Consider the following 18,053-nt stretch of genomic DNA (forward strand, 5'->3'; position numbering starts at 1 on the left):
TATGGAAAAGGAGGGGCTATCCACTGGGTGACATGAGGGAAATCTTTGAAAGAAAATAGCTTTTGGGCTTTGAAAACCCTGAGCATTGGGACAGGTTGAGAGGGAAAGAAGGCCATCACTGGCATACTTGAACAGTGCTCATGTATTCTCCTTCTTCCATTCATTTAGCAACATTTCTTGGGTGTCCATCATTGGTGGGTGGTACAATGTAGTTAGAAGCTCAAGTTTTGAAGTCAGTCTGAGGTGAATCCCAGTTCTGTCACTGAATACCTGTGTGACCTTGGGCAAGTAATCTACCTCTTGGTACCTTAGTGTCTTCACATATAAAATGGGGATAATAATAGAACCTATCTCTTTTTTTTTTATTTTAGCGTATTATGGGGGTACAACTGTTAAGGTTACATATATTGCCCATGACCCCCTCCCCCCTTGAGTAAGAGCTTCAAGTGTGTCCATCCCCCAAATGTAGAACCTACCTCTTAGGGTTATTTGATAATTAAATAAATCAATAATCTAAAGCAGTGGTCCACAGACTGTAGCTTGCATCAGAATCACCTGAAGGACTTGCTAAAACACAGATTACTAAGCCTCCCACCCCAAAATTTCTAAAGCGAGAATTTGAATTTCAGATAAGTTCTAGATGGTGCTCTGACTGTTGGTCTAGGGGCCATACTGTGAGAACCACTGATTTAAAATGTTTAGAAGAGTGCCTAGTACATATTATTATATACTAGTGCCTAGTACATATTATTATGTACCATGTAAATGTTAACCATTCATTCATTCATTCTTTATACATTGGCTGTTTAATCTGTGCGAGACATTGTGCCTAGGCACTGGATGAGATAAAAATGAGAGTAATATGTGATTCACCCTCTCAAGGAGGTCACAGTCTAATAGAAAGAGTTACTTCTAACACAGCAGTGTAATGTACAAAGAGTATCTAGCTAGTTTGTTGAATTTATTTTACTAAATGACTACCTGTATGATTGACTCAATCAAATTAACTGGGGACAGCGAAAGACAAAATCTTAGATAAATAACTTAGACTTAAAAAAATTTTTTTTTTAATATGAAGGGTGGGGAGTGAAGAGGAGGGTTCAATTTCCATTTTTATTTATTTATTCTTTTTAAGACAGAGTCTCACTCTGTCGCCCTGGGTAGAGTACAGTGGAATCAGCATAGCTCACTGCAGTCTCAAATTCCTGGGCTCGAGTGATCCTCCTGTTTCAGCCTTGCAGAGTGCTAAAATTACAGGCATGAGCCACCGTGCCCAGCCATGACTTAGATTCTTAAGTAAATAGTATTTATATTGTTTTTCAGTTGTTAATATTTTATAAGTTTTCTCAGGTGGTCTTTTAGCTAGTAAGATATAATGTTTTAAAAGTAGTTTGAGTAAAATCAATTTTGATATCTAGAGGTAGTGAAAGATGTTCTGTTAAAGAGAATGATTATTTCTAGTTGTGAAATATTAGATTTTTACAATTTCTTGTACTTTATATTATACTTGAATTCTTTAAAATAAGCATGTATATGTATTTTTAGAAAATTATTATAAAAAAGAGACTATATTGTTAGAGCTACCTAACTTGTCTCCTTATTCCCATTCTCAATCACCACCATTCCAGCCCATTGTCCACACTTACATTCTTTCAGAAACCTGAGTGTTATCATGTCATTCTTTTGCCTAAAAATTTACCAAGGCTTTTAAAATAAAGTTTGGAGTCCTTCACACGAACTGCAAGGCTTTCATTCTTTTGCCTAAAAAATTTCCAAGGCTTTTAAAATAAAGTTTGGAGTCCTTCACATGAACTGCAAGGCCTGTATGATCCCTATCTGCTTTCTGAGGCATCACTCTCACTCCTATGTTCAAGCCACACAAGGAATCTAGAACATGCCAAGTTCCTTTAACCTTTGTACATATTGTTCTTTTGTCTGGAAACTTTTCTCCCCTACCTCATACACTTTGCCTAGTTAACTCTAATTTATCCTTCAAGTCTCTGCTTAAATATTTACTTCCCCAAGGAGGCTTTCCCTGGCACTCCTCTTTCCCAGCCTAGATTATCCCTTTGTTTAATGCTCTCATAGCATCCTGTGCTGCTGCTTCATAGCAATTAACACAGTTGCAATGATGTAGCTATCTATGCTATTGTTTTAATGTCAGTCTCCCCTGCTAGTCTTCATGTTCTCTGAGATCAGGGGCCATGTCTATTTTTGAATGAATGAATGAACTATTAATTAAATAATTAATATTAATTAGAGTTTCACTGTGTAGTCTTAAAATCAATTACATGCAGTAACCAAAATAGCCACACAGTGTCAGTAAAGTTTTAGTCCTTTGATATGAAATTATGGTTCTGAAATTTTCTGATTTGTTAATAGTTTTTAAAAAATTTATCGTAGGCTTGATTATTGTAGGCTTAATCTCTACCTATACATTCTATTACTCTTTCAAGCAGAGAGAATCTGTTTATAGTAGTGTATGTGTAGGGAGGGTAAGAGTTTTACAGACATATCACACTAATGTTTTAAAAGTAGTTTGAGTAAAATCAATTTTGATATCTAGAGGTAGTGAAAGATGTTCTGTTAAAGAGAATGATTATTTCTAGTTGTGAAATATTAGATGATTTTTTTTTTTGAGACATAAGTCTCACTCTGTTGCCTGGGCTAGCTTGCTGTGGCGTCAGCGTAGCTTACAGCAACCTCCAGCTCCTGGGTTCAAGGGATCCTCCTGCCTCAGCCTCCTGAGTAGCTGAGACTGCAGGCATGTGCCACCATGGCCGGCTAATTTTTTCTGTATATTAGTTGTCCAGCTAATTTATATTTATTTTTTTTTTAGTAAAGATAGGGTCTTGTTCTTGCTCAGGCTGGTCTGAAATTCCTGAGCTCAAATGATCCATCTGCCTCGGCCTCCGAGGGTTACAGTGCTAGGGTTACAGGTGTGAGCTACCGCACCCTGCCCACACTTTTAGATTTTTGTGTTAGTAGATTAGTTTCAAAAGGAGCACTTTTTTGATGTAGCATATTTAATTTTTTGTAATAATGAATTATTTTATAAAACTTTGCCTCCCAAACTAGAATGTAACATAGAATGTAACTAGGGAGGGATGGTTACTTTTTTGTATTTCTCTCCTTTCCAGCACAGCCCTATATATGTATAATAATAGGCATTCACTTGAATGAATGAATAATTAGTACAGTCAGCCCTCCATATCAGAGCATTCATTAAGAGTCTGCAAATTCAGTCAAACACAAGTCAAAAATTATTCACAAAAAATCCAATAAAAAATAACAATACAGTAATAAAAAATGATACACATCTAAAAATGCATTAAACAACTATTACATTGTATTATAAGTAATCTAGAGATGTAGAGTTGAACTCATTATACATTGTATACAGGTATCAAAATATCACATGTCCCCCCAAAAGATGTATAATTATTATATATCAATTAAAAATGAAATGAAAGAATCAGTTTTCAGGTATCTAGGAAATACACCTTTATAATGCAAAAAAATGGATATAAGATTGTCAACATACAATATATTTTTAAAATAAAATTAATTTTGACCAAAAAAATATAGTTGACCCTTGAACAATATGGGATTAAACTGTGCAGGTTCATTGATACATGGATTTTTTTTCAATAAATACAGTCAACCCTCCATATCTGTAGATTCTGCATCTGCAACCAAAAGTAGATTGAAAATAGAGTATTTGTGAGATGTGAAAACCACAGATGTGGAGGGCCGATGTTTGTTATACTCCCTGTAGGATTTGAGTATACTTGGATTTTGGTATCCACTGGGGGTCCTGCAACCAATCTACCCTCAGATACCAAGGATTGACTATATATCCCTTTTTCTGACCTTCTGAGTAATATTTTTTTCCTACCCAAATCTTTGGAACCTCTCTGAAATAATATTTTAATCAGCCTCCATTGAAAATAACAATAATATAAGTGAAAGTGTATAATAACAATAGTTTTTTTCTTTCTCTTGAAGCTACACATGGCAGTACTTACTGTAAGTACACATTTAAAGACCAAGTTTCTGTCTCTACTTCATTGTCTTTTGGCAAGTGAAACATTAAAACAGTCCTCTCTCACTCCTCTCTCACTGACTTTCTTTGTCTGTCTTATGATATTTTGGAATTAAAAAAAATAAGATCTATCAAAAGTTTTAATAAAAGATTACAAACAATATATTTCTTTGGCATATTATAATACATGGGAAACTTATATAGGATATACTATGTGCTTCATCTGGTGTCTCTCAGTATTTCATATTTTTAGTTACTATACAGACTCAAAGATTTTTGTTTTTGAAATTTTGTAGACTTTTTTTGAAATTTTGTATACCTCTGGGTATATCACGATGTTTGTATTTAAGAGTAGAAAATGAAAAGATACCATTGAGAGTCTTAAATATATGATTTATTTAAACATTTTAAACTATAACAGATTATTTAGAGTTCATTTGTAGCTCAGTCATAGTAATTATAAATACCATATTGTCAATTTCCTTTTATTCAGTGTTCATAGAATATTCTATATATTTTGTTTACGAAATAAAAGCATATACTATCTCTAGCTTGAAGTATATGTCAGTACTCAATTAATAGATAACAAATCAAACTCTTTATATAGAAAAAATATATTCCATGAGGAGTAATCTACTAAGTTTCAGAAAGTAAATGCTGTTTATTTTTCCTTAAACAGCTTTACACAAATCCCAAGGAACCTGAGGTAAGAAGACACACATATAGGTGGGCAGTATATGTATGTTATATTTAAATATGTTTACCTGAGTTGAGGCTATCTAGATTATGTTACTAGACTACTGTATGAGCCAAGGAACTCATAGCGAACTCTTTCAGTGTATTCTATTATAAATTTGACCAATCCTTTATCATGAGATTTTTAAAAACTATCATGGGGTACCGGGGGGTTGGGGGGTGGGGGGAGGTATTGAGTAGAACTGAACCTATTCCCTAACTAGTTAACATTAAGACTCTCTTAATGTATAATGTATAAGACTACACTTTATTATTTATTTTAATTGTTTCTGAATCCTTATTCATTTATTTATTTATTTTATCTGCAGAAAAGTCAGATTCTATCTGAATCCTTTTAGTTATGGCCTTTGGGGAAAATAAATAAGATATGGCATAATCCCAAACTTTTTTTTGCCTACTAAACTCTCTTTTGACATTTTCATAGCTTTACCTCTTTACTTCTCTCTCTAGATTTCTTCTCTCTGCTTAGTGAATCCTACTCATCCTCAAGGCCAACTTATGTTCAAGTCTTTCATGAAAGCCTCTTTGGCTATTTTATCTACATTAATTTTTTTCTTCTCTAAATTCCTTTTCTGGAAGAACCTCACAATTTAACACTCTCAACTGATTCATATAGATTATCTCCCCAACCAGATTGTGCATTCTTGTGGATAAGAGTCTTGTCTTATTTTCTATCTCCCAGAGTGAATATCAGTCCTGGATACATAATAGTTACTTGTGCGGCTTTGAATGGTGGCTGTAGCTGTGGCACAGAAATGGAGGGAGACTCCCTCTGTTCTCATTCTCTTTGTCTTCCTCCTAACTTTCTTTCCTTTTCCTTTGCTTTCAATTTTCCTTTTTTAAACCCATGGATTTAGCCTAACTGGTGGTATTGAAGACTAAATTGTTTTTAGCAGTTAATATCCTTTCTTTGCATCATAACATATAGCTTTTCAAGCAAGAGGAAAGAAAACTGTTGCATATAGGTGGTAGCAATTCCGCAATGCCCAAACTAATTCTGTCTTTTTATCTTTGCCACTTGTTTAGTTTCTTAATACTTTTTGTTCCTAATAGATTTGAGGGGAAGTTTCCCACCCTAAAATTGTTACTATTTGGTAATTTTCTTAGTGCAGTGTTTATCATGTTTTCTTATGCATGCAAAACTCCTAGTTTGAAACCACTGGTTTTTGGGGTAGTGAAATCCTGAGCAAATTGAACTTATCTACAGAAAAATATTACAGAGTGGGAAGAAAAGCATTAAATTATTTTTGATGTAGACATATGTAATAATGAAGTTAGGAAACAAAAAGTTTATTATATGGTAAGTTCTGAGCTATCATTTATGATCCAGGAACAAATATTTTGAATGTTTACAGGTTGTTCCCTTTAGTAGTGATCCCTAATCTCTATGTGTTCATGGTACACTTTTGATTACTAAAAAATTCAGTAGCATGCTGAAAGGTATTAAAAGACTCCAAAGAGCATGAAACAAGTCAGCAGTAAGTACAGAGCAACTACTACTATGGTATAGTAATGTTCATAGTGCCTAAAAAGCATCCATAAGGTTACATTGTTTTATGGTTGGTGCTTAGCGTCAAGTTATGATACAACTCTTTACCTCCCTGATCTTATTCTCTTATATACTTACAAAACATTCTCACATAAACATAGACTTTGGCACTTATCTGATCTTGTGCCATGTTTCTCGAGTCATATACCTCAAAGTATATCCTTTCCTAAACAAAACTGCACAAACAATAATAATGTTAATATTTACCTGAAGCAAAAATACACTTTATATGTGAATTAAAATTTGTAGTACTCTAGTGGAGAGTATATCATGGTACAATAGTTGAGAACCTTAAATCAAACAAGTGTGCTTTCCTACTTCAGAAGGCTGATAGAGTTTTTGGCAATGCACAAAGTTGTGGTGGTTTTGCACATGAAGTTTTGTTCTGGTTGCTCCATCTCATGAAAGAGATGAACCAACATTGCCAGGCATGGTGCAGCACCCTGGTCGTCTCAGCTACTCAGGAGCCTGAGGTGAGAGGATGGCTTGAGCTCAGGAGTTTGAGACCAGCCTGGGCGACATAATGAGACCCTTGTCTCTTTAAAAAAAAAAGGGGGATGAAACAGCAAAAGTAACTAAATACCCTCCTCTCTTTAAAAAAAAAAAAAAAGAGATGAAACAGCAAAAGTAACTAAAGTAGTGAAGAGTGATAGTGTAGCTTTTCTATAAGCACATACTACCAAATGCGTGGGAGGTATTAGTAAGATATGTATGCCAAAATGTAAATATGTTAAAGAAAGATTTATACAAATTAATGTATGATAGATCAAAAATAATTACTATATATGAATATTGTGAGGACATAAATATTAACTGTTTCACCATCTATTCCTTTGTGCCTAATGGAGGCGGTCAATACTCACTGTTCTTTGTTGTTGTTGTTGTTTTTGAGACAGGGTCTCACTCTGTTGCCCAGACTACAGTGCAGTGGTGTCATCATAGCTCACTGCAACCTCAAATTTCTGGGCTCAAGCAATCCTTCTGTCTCAGCCTCCAGAGAAGCTGGGACTACACCATGCCTGGCGAATTTTTTAATTTTGTAGAGATGGAGTCTCACTGTATTATCCAGGCTGATATTCAGCTCCTAGGCTCAAGTGATCCTCTCCCCTTGGCCTACCAAAGTGCTAGGATTATAGGCATGAGCCACCACACCCAGCCTAGCATTCACTTTTAATAGACTGTTTCAGGAGCTGAACTATACATTGCTCCTGTTTCTTGCCACAATATACTTTTAGAGACTTTGTTTAAAAAAAATCTTTGTAGGATGAAATCCTAATTGAGCATTAACTCTATTCTGACTGAATATTTATTCATTCAGCAAATATTAATTGGGTTCCTTTTATGTGCCTAGCACTGTTCAAGGTGAAGAAAACACAGTAGTGAATGGGTTAGAAAAGGTATTGCTGCTCTCTAGAAGTTTACATTCCTATTAGGGAGGATAAACAATAAATAAGTAAATAAAAAATAGTGCAAATGGTTTCAGATATAATGCTCTGATGAAAAATTTAAAAGGTGGTGTGCTGGAGAGTGCAGAGGCAGAGAATGGAGAAGGAAGGATTGGATGGCTGTGTTGTATTGGGCAGTCCCAATATAACTGAGGGGCCACTGTTTGAGCTAAGGCTGAATGACCTGAAGGAGTCAGCCTATGCAAGTCTGAGGAAAAATGTTATGTGACAGGCTGAGTAACACAGTAATTAACTTCACAGGTGCTGGAGTCAAATCCCAGCTCTACCACTTACTAACTTCATCAATAATAAGAATAATAATACCTATTTCAGAGTGTTGGCTACATGAGAATGAACTGATATAAAGCATTTAGGGCAATGCCCGAATATTATTATCAGCTAGAGACAGCATGTTCCAGATTATAGCTGTGCAAAGGCACTAAGGCAGGAAGGAATCTTGGGTGTTCGTGGGCAGAAAAGGTGCCATGAGTGCAAGGGGGAAGTGGTTAGAGATATGGCCAGAGAGGTAGGCAGGGGACAGATGAACAGGGCCTTGTAGATCAAGTTAAATTTTGGATTTTATTGTAAGAGCAGTGGGAAGCCATTGGAGGGTTTTAAGCAAAGGAGTGACATGGTCTGATTTGTATTAAGTCATTAAATATGTCCGATTTTGAATCAAAGTGTAGTTTATTATATCTCAAACTAGAAGCAGTACAGTTAATCAAAGTATGTGCCTGAACCATCAACACAATTTTGCCATCTTAATGGTCGATTGTTTATGCCAGCAGTGAAGAAGCCTGGAGAGTGAGTGGCCTTGAAATCGCAAAAGGGATTTTCCATAGCTTGTTGAGAATTGAATATTTTTCCTTGCAAGAAGTGCTCCAAAACCTGGAAGAAGTGGTAGTTGGGTGGTGCAAGGTCTGGTGAATATGGTAGATGACAGAGTTTCCAAATCCAGCCTCTGTAGTTTGAGCAGCATTATTTGTGCAATATATGGTCAAGTGTTGCCTTGCAAGAGGATTGACCTGTCTCTATTGATCAGTCTCAGCTGCTTAATAGCAAGCATCCTCAACATTTCGTCCAGTTGGTTGCAGTAGACATCTGCTGTAATCAATTGACCAGGTTTCATGAAACTGTAGTGCAGGCGTCCTCAAAATACGGCCTGCAGGCCACATGCGGGTGTTTTTGCCCATTTGTTTTTTTACTTCAAAATAAGATATGTGCAGTGTGCATAGGAATTTGTTCGTAGTTTTTTTTAAACTATAGTCCAGCCCTCCAACAGTCTGAGGGACAGTGAACCCACCCCCTGTTTAAAAAGTTTGAAGACCCCTACTGTAGTGGATAATACCAGTGCTAGAGCACCAAACAGATACCATTAGCTTTTTTTGATAAATATTTGGTTTTGGACTATGTTTTGGCACTTCATTTTTACCCAGTCATTGTGCCTAATGCTTGCGATTGTCAAAAATAATCCATTTTTCATCACACATAACAAAACGATGTAGAAATGGTTCGCCTTTATGTCATCACAGCAAAGAAAGGCAAGCTTCCATATGATTTCTCTGCTGATGCCTGTTTAATTCATGCGGAACCCATCTATCCAGCTTCTTTACTTTGCCAATTTGCTTCAAATGGTCCAATATTGTTGGAATAGTAACGTCAAACCTTGCTGCTAATTCATGCATAGGTTGAGATGGATTTGCTTCCACTACAGCTTTCAGCTCATTATTATCCACCTTGGTTTCAGGTCTACCATGTGTTCATTATCAAGATTAAAATCACCAGAACAGAACTTCTCCATTAGTTACATCCTTCCCAAACACTTTGCTGATATATCAAGCTGTCTGTGCTGCATTGTTTCTATGATGGAACTCATATTTGAAAATAATACAAATTTTTTACTTATCCATGGTTTCACAAAAATTGCTCTAAAATTTTTTTGAAAGATAATCACAAGCCACAACATGCATTTGAAAGACAGGAGGTACCTTCATAATCAAAATAAAACAAGAAGTGTCAAAGATATCAACTGTCAAACTTAGTACTTAAGGAAGTCGGGAATTTCATACTTAATAACCTAATACTTTTTTTGTTTACAAAAACTAGTTTTGGCTATAGAATAGAGAATAAATACCAGATGGACTTGCTATTCTCTTTGGATGTAAACCTGAAACGTCTTGCTAATGGATTGGCATGAGGAGGAGGAAGGAAAGGCTGCATATGTTGCTGTTGCTTTGATCTAAGTGAATGTATTTAGTATGATTAATAGAAACTGTTGATGAGTTGTTTAAAGGTTCATCTTTATTATGCAATACATTAGTCTAAAAAGCATCTTATGAGGTGTTAAGAAGAGCCTGGTCCTTAGTGCCTGCTTAAATATACTTTCCTTAATAAACTAGAATCAGATTGAAGTTATTAAGGATTAGCATAAAACAATTATGAACTTAACTCTTTTATTAGTTGCTTCAAGGATCAAATAATAAAGTGTAAATAAAATTATCAACTATTAATAATAAAAGATCTATTCTTTTTTTTTTTTTTGAGACAGATTCTCGATTTACTGCCTAGGCTAGAGTGAGTGCCATGGCATCAGCCTAGCTCACAGCAACCTCAAACTCCTGGTCTCAAGCAATCCTACTGCCTCAGCCTCCCGAGTAGCTGGGACTACATGCATGCGCCACCATGCCCGGCTAAGTTTTTCTATATATATTAGTTGGCCAATTAATTTCTTTCTATTTATAGTAGAGACAGGGTATCACTCTTGCTCAGGCTGGTTTCGAACTCCTGACCTCAAGCAATCTGCCCGCCTCGGCCTCCAGGAGTGCTAGGATTATAGGCGTGAGCCACCGTGCCCGGCCTAAAAGATCTATTCTTGACACAATTAAAAAAAAATAAAAGATAGCTCAGAGGATTAAAAAAGCTAGAGTTGATTGAGAAACATGGGCAGGCAGGCAGGCAAGCAGGAAGAATAGGCAGTTTGCTTGACAGGGCAATTACAACCCAGCATTGGCTAAGAGAGGACACTGTGTATCTAGCCTATCTGTAGTGACACTGTTGCTGTAGGCACCTGCAGGCACCTCTAATCTCACTTATTTCTCCTGTTATATTCACAAAGCAGCCTTGTGAACTTTGATTTCTCAAGTAGACTGTCTTATTAGAAAAATACTTTTCTCTTAAAATTAACTCCATTACAAATCAGTCTCCTTAGAGTTTAGACAGCATGAGACAATTTTCCCAGGACCTGATCACTGTGACTAAGTTATATGTTAAGGTTTACCATCAGCAAAGCTGGGAGACTAAATCTTAAAGTAATAGGAACAGTGAGACTTTTTCTGATCAATCTAAGATTCTCATCCTCACATTGTCATGGATCAAATACTGAACCAGATGAATGAGGGGCATTTTTTGTGTTCTGATTTATGGTCATATCCTTTAACTATCTTTAACACCTTCTCCAGCTCTGTGGACAAACTGTACAACATATTTGGGCCAAACATTTACTTTAACTACTAGACAATTTTTTTTGAGACAGTTTGGCTCTGATGTCCTGGGTAGAGTGTAGGTGGCATCATCATAGCTCACTGCAACCTAAAACTCCTGGGCTCCAGAAATCCTCTTGCTACCCAGGTTGCTGGGACTACAGGAGTGTGCCACTACATCCAGCTAATTTTTCTATTTTTTGTACAGATGTGGGTCTCCCTCTTGCTCAGGCTGGTTTCAAACTCCAAACTTCAAGCAGTTCTCCCGTTTCTGCCTCCAAAGTGTTGGGATTACAGGTGTGAGCCACAGCACCTGGCCTAAGACAATCATTTTATTTTATTTATTTATTCTTATTTTTCTTTCTTTTCTTTTTTGACAGTGGCTTTCTGGGGAAATCATTTTATTTTAAATGGAATATGTCTCTTATGAGGAAATTTGTCCCTCGTTATTTCTAGCTTTCTAACAGTGAGGAGAGCAGATAGCTGTATTATCTAGTTTTTAGTGCAGGATTGAAAAAATAAGACTTAATATTGTAGATCCTGGTTTGTTTTCTAATTCTTCTAATTTTCCTGTTGCCATTATAGTCTTCCCTGAATTACTGCAGTAGCCTCTTAATGCCCCTCATGGCTTCCACTATATATATATATTTGTTTCAGAATATTGTGAGGGTACAAATGTTTAGGTTACATATATTGTGTTTGCCCCACCCGAGTCAGAGCTATAAACATATCCATTCCCCAGATGGTGTTCACTGCACCCATTCTTTGTGAATATACCCATCCCCTCTTCCCTCCTTCCACCTGCCCGACATCCAATGATTGTTACTACCATATGTATACATAAGTGGTGATCAATTAATACCAATTTGATGATGATTTCATGTGGTGCTTGTTTTTCCATTCTTGTGATACTTCACTTAGTAGAATGGGCTCCAGTTCCATCCAGGATAATACATTTATACTGTTAAAGTAGCCAGGGTATCTCATCTGCTTAAAACCCTTCAATAGACTTCTGGTTTTCTTAGAATAAAATCCAAACCCCTTACCATGGCCAACAAGGCCCCACAATCTCCTCTACAACCTCATCTACATTCTCCCCCTTGCTCACTCATCTCCAGCCACTTGGCCTCTTCTCTGGTCCTGGAAGAGGCATCCCTTCCCACTTTAGAGCCTTTGTATTGCTGTTCTCTCTGCCTGAGATACCCCATCCCCCATAACTGACCCCTCTTAAGGCTCAGCTTAAGCGTCACCTTTTCAGCAAGGCCTTCCTTGGCCCTTCCAAACCAAATCAGCACTTTTCCCCTTCATGTATTCTCTATCACAGCATCTGCTTCTTGTTCACAGCACTTACATTATCTGAAATTATCTTATCTTATTTGGTTACTTATTTATTGTCTCCCAAACCAGACTGTATATTTCAGAAAAACAGGGACCTCTTGTGTTTTATTCACCACTGTGACTCCAGTGCATGGCACAAAGTAGACATTCAATAAAATATTTGTTACGTGAATGAATATTTTCTCAACTGATTCCACTGTCATTTATGTAGTTGGGTTACTTGACTCAGTGCCTCAGTTTTTCCAGCTTTAAGATGGTAATGATGATATTTGCCATCTAATTCATTTTTAGCACGAAAGAGAAAAACTAAGTTATCTTTGTATTTGAAAATATTACTCCTGAATAATGTAATGCTGTGAAATAAACAGATATGTAGAAAGTGTTCTTTGATTATTATCAGGTAAGATTCTGGATTTCTTTTCTAAATTAATTTCTTTCTCTATTCCTTTTGGTTTTTCTAGAAAGTGACTGAAATATACCAGTTTAAATTCAAATACTCAAAAGAAGGAGCCACTATGGATTTTGACAGGTAGAATCTACTTGTTTAATGAACATGAGAAATAGGATTGAGGTAAACATAAGTTTCTTGAGGCCAGAGAAAGGTCTTACACTTCTTTTGTAATTTCCCCACAAACCCTAAAAAAACACTATAATAAAAAGGGACTGTAATAATTATTTAAATTTCTGAAACCCATGGACTAAGCTAGTGGGAGTGGAGGTAATGGTGGGCAGCACAGCAGTAGAAATTATATCTATAAGGCTTCTACATGGTGTTGACTGAAGAACTCCATAAGCCTCTGTCTAGTCGTTAATCCGAAGTTTCTCAATTGCTATGCCAAGATATTGATTGCCTCCACAATGTAGCCAGACTGGGCCTGAGGTAGATAAAACCCCTGGGCTGTTTGCCTACATACACAAATATTCTCATCTGCTCACCCCAGTATATCATACAAATATCATTTTCTATGTGTGGCCCTGTATGGAAAAGACTGGAAAGCACTGCCTTTTCCTGTCAAATCTAAAACTCCACAGCAAAGACAAGAATGTTTGCTTCAGAAGGTCCCCAGTGCAGATGGAGATGTTTTATTCTGGAGCAACATTTATTTTTCTCCCAGTAGATTTTGGATTCAGATCAGCCAGAAGACATAGAGAGCTGAGTGCCGCTGATGAGATGGCACAGTAGTGGAAGGTGTGGGGATGGTGAGAAGCCCTGGGTAGTAGAGGGCTCCAGATAAGGGGCATAGGTGCCCCTGAAAGGAATGACTCTGAAAAAGAAATGTGACCTAATTCTTATCGTTTTCTGTGAGCATGAGGATTTCTCTCCAAGATTCACTTCCTTAATTATCCTCTCATTTGTAAAACCTACAGACAGTACTAAGATCTGAAGAGAAAGTCAATACCAAAAATGGGAATTAAAATATTATTCATCATTAGCTAACATATGTATAACATTTACAGCTTATACAGCACTTTTATACATTTTTTTCTGACATAAAACAGTTGCCTTTTACTCTCCAAAACTCAACTATAAGTACTACTGATGACCAGATAAATCTCTTTTGTTTTGAAAGCATGTATGCCAAGAGGTAAACAGTAAAACAGAAATGGCCAAATCTTTTACATACTAACGAGGAGAGAAGGTAGTGCATATTACTAATTTCCTAGAAACCAAAGACCGGCATTTGTTTAAATGGGAGTCCTGAATATGATTTCACTGATGGATCCTGGAAGATCCTGTGAATTATATGGCTATACCTCTACACTCTGGTTACCTATGTTCAAATTGGTTAACTCCTGGTAGACAAAACTTTAAGTTGTTCAAAATTGGAAAAGGAGCTAATATATTCACTTAATGAAGGTTTGCTTTATAAATTCACACTGCCTCCAAAGATCAGTTGGGGAAAAACCCAACAGTTCAATTACTTAGGATTATTTTTCAGTATTGAGTGCTTACTATGTGCAATATACTGTGAAAACATATTGCAGTCTGGAAACTGTGGAAACTGTGCACATGTAAGGCTAATTGGGGAAGAAAACTTTGGGGAGAAATAAAAAAGGTTTAGAATTGGAAAGTAATTTAGTCCAACTTGTTCATTCATTCATTAATTCAAAAATGTTTATTGAGTAGCTGGCACCAAACTATATACTGTGGAGATGAAAGATAGAGCCACTTAACAATCTAGAGGGAGACAGTTATCCTGAGGGTAAGGTGAGGAGATTATCAGGGAAGACTTCTTAAACAGGTGGCACATGAGCTAGATATTAAAGGATGAATTTAAGAGAGTCAGGAAGTGGAAAAGTACAATATAACCAAAGTGAACAGCATACGCAAATGCATGTGGGTGAAAGGAAACTGGGTAGTAGCTGCAGCTGAGGGTGGAGATGAGGGTGTGATTTTTCATGAAAGGCATGGTACACACACCTCCCTTGAATTTGGTTGGAAAGTGATGGAAGTAGTAGAAGAATTTTAAGCAAGAAGGTGACATGAGCATATTTTCCTATTAGGAATATTATTTTGGCAGTGATGTGGAGTATATTTTGAAGTGTAGACAAGAAGGAAAGCAGGAAGAATAATTAGATGACCACTATGGTAATCCATACAAGAGTGAGGAGGGGATACTTTTAAAAGATAATCAGATGGTAGAAAGACCAAGAGCTGGTTTTTGATTTGATGTTTGGAGAGCTGTAGAAATGTCTGTAAGCTTATCTCACAAATGAGCTAACTGACCTAAAGTGTGTCTAAGTGACTTGACCGAGGTCACTTAGCTAAATTAGCAGCAGAGCCAATATAGATGCCAAGTAACCTAATGCCATATCCATTGTTCTCACTATTATGGAATGTGGTTATTTATAAATCAAATTTAAAAAAAATAAGGTAATATTTTAAATGCCTTAAGGGTGCTTACTACATAAGAGAAATCTTTTGTCTATACCTTGCAAAAAGTACAATTGTTTTCCTTATTTACATTCTAAAAATAGCCTCAAAATGTTCTGATGTTTAATTTATATGTATTTGATCATATAGTCAAAAGTTTTGTTCCTTTTGGAATAGATTGTCAATGTTATATGTGATTAAGAAGTATGCTGTTTTTCTATGTGGTTATAGGAGCAGTGCAAGCTTTGAAAGTGGGACAAAGAGTGAAGATATTAAGAAAGCCAGTGTTCTACTGATCCGTAGATTGTACATGCTGATGCAGAACCTTGGACCCCTTCCTAATGATGTTATACTTACTATGAAACTCCACTACTATAACACAGGTACGTGGAGACCTTTAGTCAAATTTCTTTAAGTGCTAAAGTGATGTTTTATATAAGTAGAAGGATTTTGCAAGCAACTGAAAGAGATGTCTATTGCTATACATGAAAGATTAATCTGACTTGTTCTATTGAAACTCAGTTTTCATGGCTTTTTGCCCTTTTCATTTTGCAGTGACCCCACGTGATTACCAACCCCCTGGTTTTAAAGCAGGGTTGAATTCACGCTTCCTGCTCTTTGAGGGGGAGCCTGTCAACCTGCAAGTGGGATTGGTCTCCACTGGCTTTCATAGCATGAAAGTAAAACTGACGACTGAGGCTGCCAGAGTGTCTGATTTGGAGAATAGTCTCTTTCAGGAGAACACTACTGAGATTGCCCATCAGGGTCTAGACTGTGATGAGGAAGAAGAGGAATGCAACAAGCACGTAAGGCAAAGCTTTAGTGACCTCCATTGCTTCAGTTAAACACTATTGACATTTTTCAATTCCTCTACAGATACGTCATGTAGAGTGTGCTAGGCATAAAAACTGAAAGAAAACTAGCCCCTGATGTCAAGAAGTTTTTAATATAAAAATGTATAGTCTTCAAGAAGGAAATATACTTTATTAGATGAAGTTGTCCATGACTAGGAGGAAAAAAAGATCTCCCAATGTGTTTCTTTTATTAAAGGTTCCCATAAATTTAGAAAATTTCAGTTTTTTTCCCTTCATTTATAAGTAACATAATTTTAGGGTTTAAAAAATTATTCTAAGTATTAATACTCAGTGGATATATAAATCAGCTCTTGATTACTAGAATAATTGGGTGGGATGGGGTTGTGAAAGATAAAGTTTGTGGATAAATCCAAGGCAGAGTGAAAACAAAATAATAGTCAACTCTTAGTTATGTGAACAGACATTTTCCCACAAGGATTCTTATTGTATTACTTCATGGAGTACACACACACACACTCTCACACATGTGTATACATACATGGAACATTTATTGCTTTTAAAATTATTTTATTTTGAAATGTATTATGTATGCAGTAGAATACATAAAAATAATATATGCATTTTACAGAATAATGAGAACATCCATATACCCTCCATTTAGACTAAAAAGTAGAACATTGCCACTACCTTAGAACCCACCATGTGCCCCCACCACTGATTGCACCCACCTTCCTCAAAGGTAACCACTCTCCTGACTTTTACAATAACTCTTCTTTTGCTCTTCTTTATAGTTTTACCATCTATATCTGCTTGTTTTAAGATTTTCTATAAAAGTAATCGTACCCTGAGTGTTCTTATATGATTTTCTGCTTTTGCTTGACCATCAAAATTGACATTCATTCTGTGTGTGATTGTTGTTCTTTCATTTTCACTGCTGTAGAGTATTCTACTCTTGATAGACATTCTTTCCTTCTCTTTAGTTGTTATAAACATTCCTGTACATTACCTCCTGGTACACATATCTAAGAGTATCTCTTGGGAACATACCGAAGAGTTCTAGGCTTGCATACTTTCTATTTTATTAGGTAACACAAAACTGTTTTCCAGGCCGGGTGCGGTGGCTCACGCCTGTAATCCTAGCACTCTGGGAGGCCAAGGCGGGCGGATTGCTCGAGGTCAGGAGTTCGAAACCAGCCTGAGCAAGAGCGAGACCCCCGTCTCTACTATAAATAGAAAGAAATTAATTGGCCAACTAATACATATATAGAAAAAATTAGCTGGGCATAGTGGCACATGCCTGTAGTCCCAGCTACTTGGGAGGCTGAGGCAGGAGGATGGCTTGAGCCCAGGAGTTTGAGGTTGCTGTGAGCTAGGCTGACACCACGGCACTCACTCTAGCCTGGGCAACAAAGTGAGACTCGTTCTCAAAAAAAAACCTGTTTTCCAAAGTGATTGTGCCAACTTATACTCTTGTCAACACTTACTATTGTCAGAGTTTATATTTTCTGCCAATCTGCTAGATATGAAATGGTAATACCTCATGATTTTATTTTATTTTCTCTGATTATTAGTGAGTGTGAGCATTTTTTCTTTGACCATTCTGGTTTTCTTATATATGAAGTAACTGTTCAAGTCTTTCATACATTTTTCTATTGGGTTATTTATCTTTTCCTTATTGATTTAAAAATATGTCCTAAATAATAATTCTTTTTTCACTTATTTATGTTGCAGTTTTTTTCAGGATTGTGGCT

General features: G+C 36.4%; 1 protein-coding gene across 2 annotated transcripts in view; it reads left to right on the forward strand.

The window, feature by feature from the left end:
- Nucleotides 1-18,053, forward strand: part of HORMAD2 (HORMA domain containing 2) — a 97,430-nt gene that overhangs the window by 22,121 nt on the left and 57,256 nt on the right. For both annotated transcript variants that reach the window (XM_012763889.3, XM_075996841.1), the window contains exons 6-10: nucleotides 4,009-4,029; nucleotides 4,725-4,751; nucleotides 13,074-13,141; nucleotides 15,719-15,870; nucleotides 16,043-16,293. In XM_012763889.3, coding sequence (XP_012619343.2) covers nucleotides 4,009-4,029; nucleotides 4,725-4,751; nucleotides 13,074-13,141; nucleotides 15,719-15,870; nucleotides 16,043-16,293 — 519 coding nt within the window. The remainder of the gene's footprint in view (nucleotides 1-4,008; nucleotides 4,030-4,724; nucleotides 4,752-13,073; nucleotides 13,142-15,718; nucleotides 15,871-16,042; nucleotides 16,294-18,053) is intronic.

This window comes from Microcebus murinus, chromosome 22 (assembly GCF_040939455.1).
Source record: "Microcebus murinus isolate Inina chromosome 22, M.murinus_Inina_mat1.0, whole genome shotgun sequence".
NCBI classification, from domain to species: Eukaryota; Metazoa; Chordata; class Mammalia; order Primates; family Cheirogaleidae; genus Microcebus; species Microcebus murinus.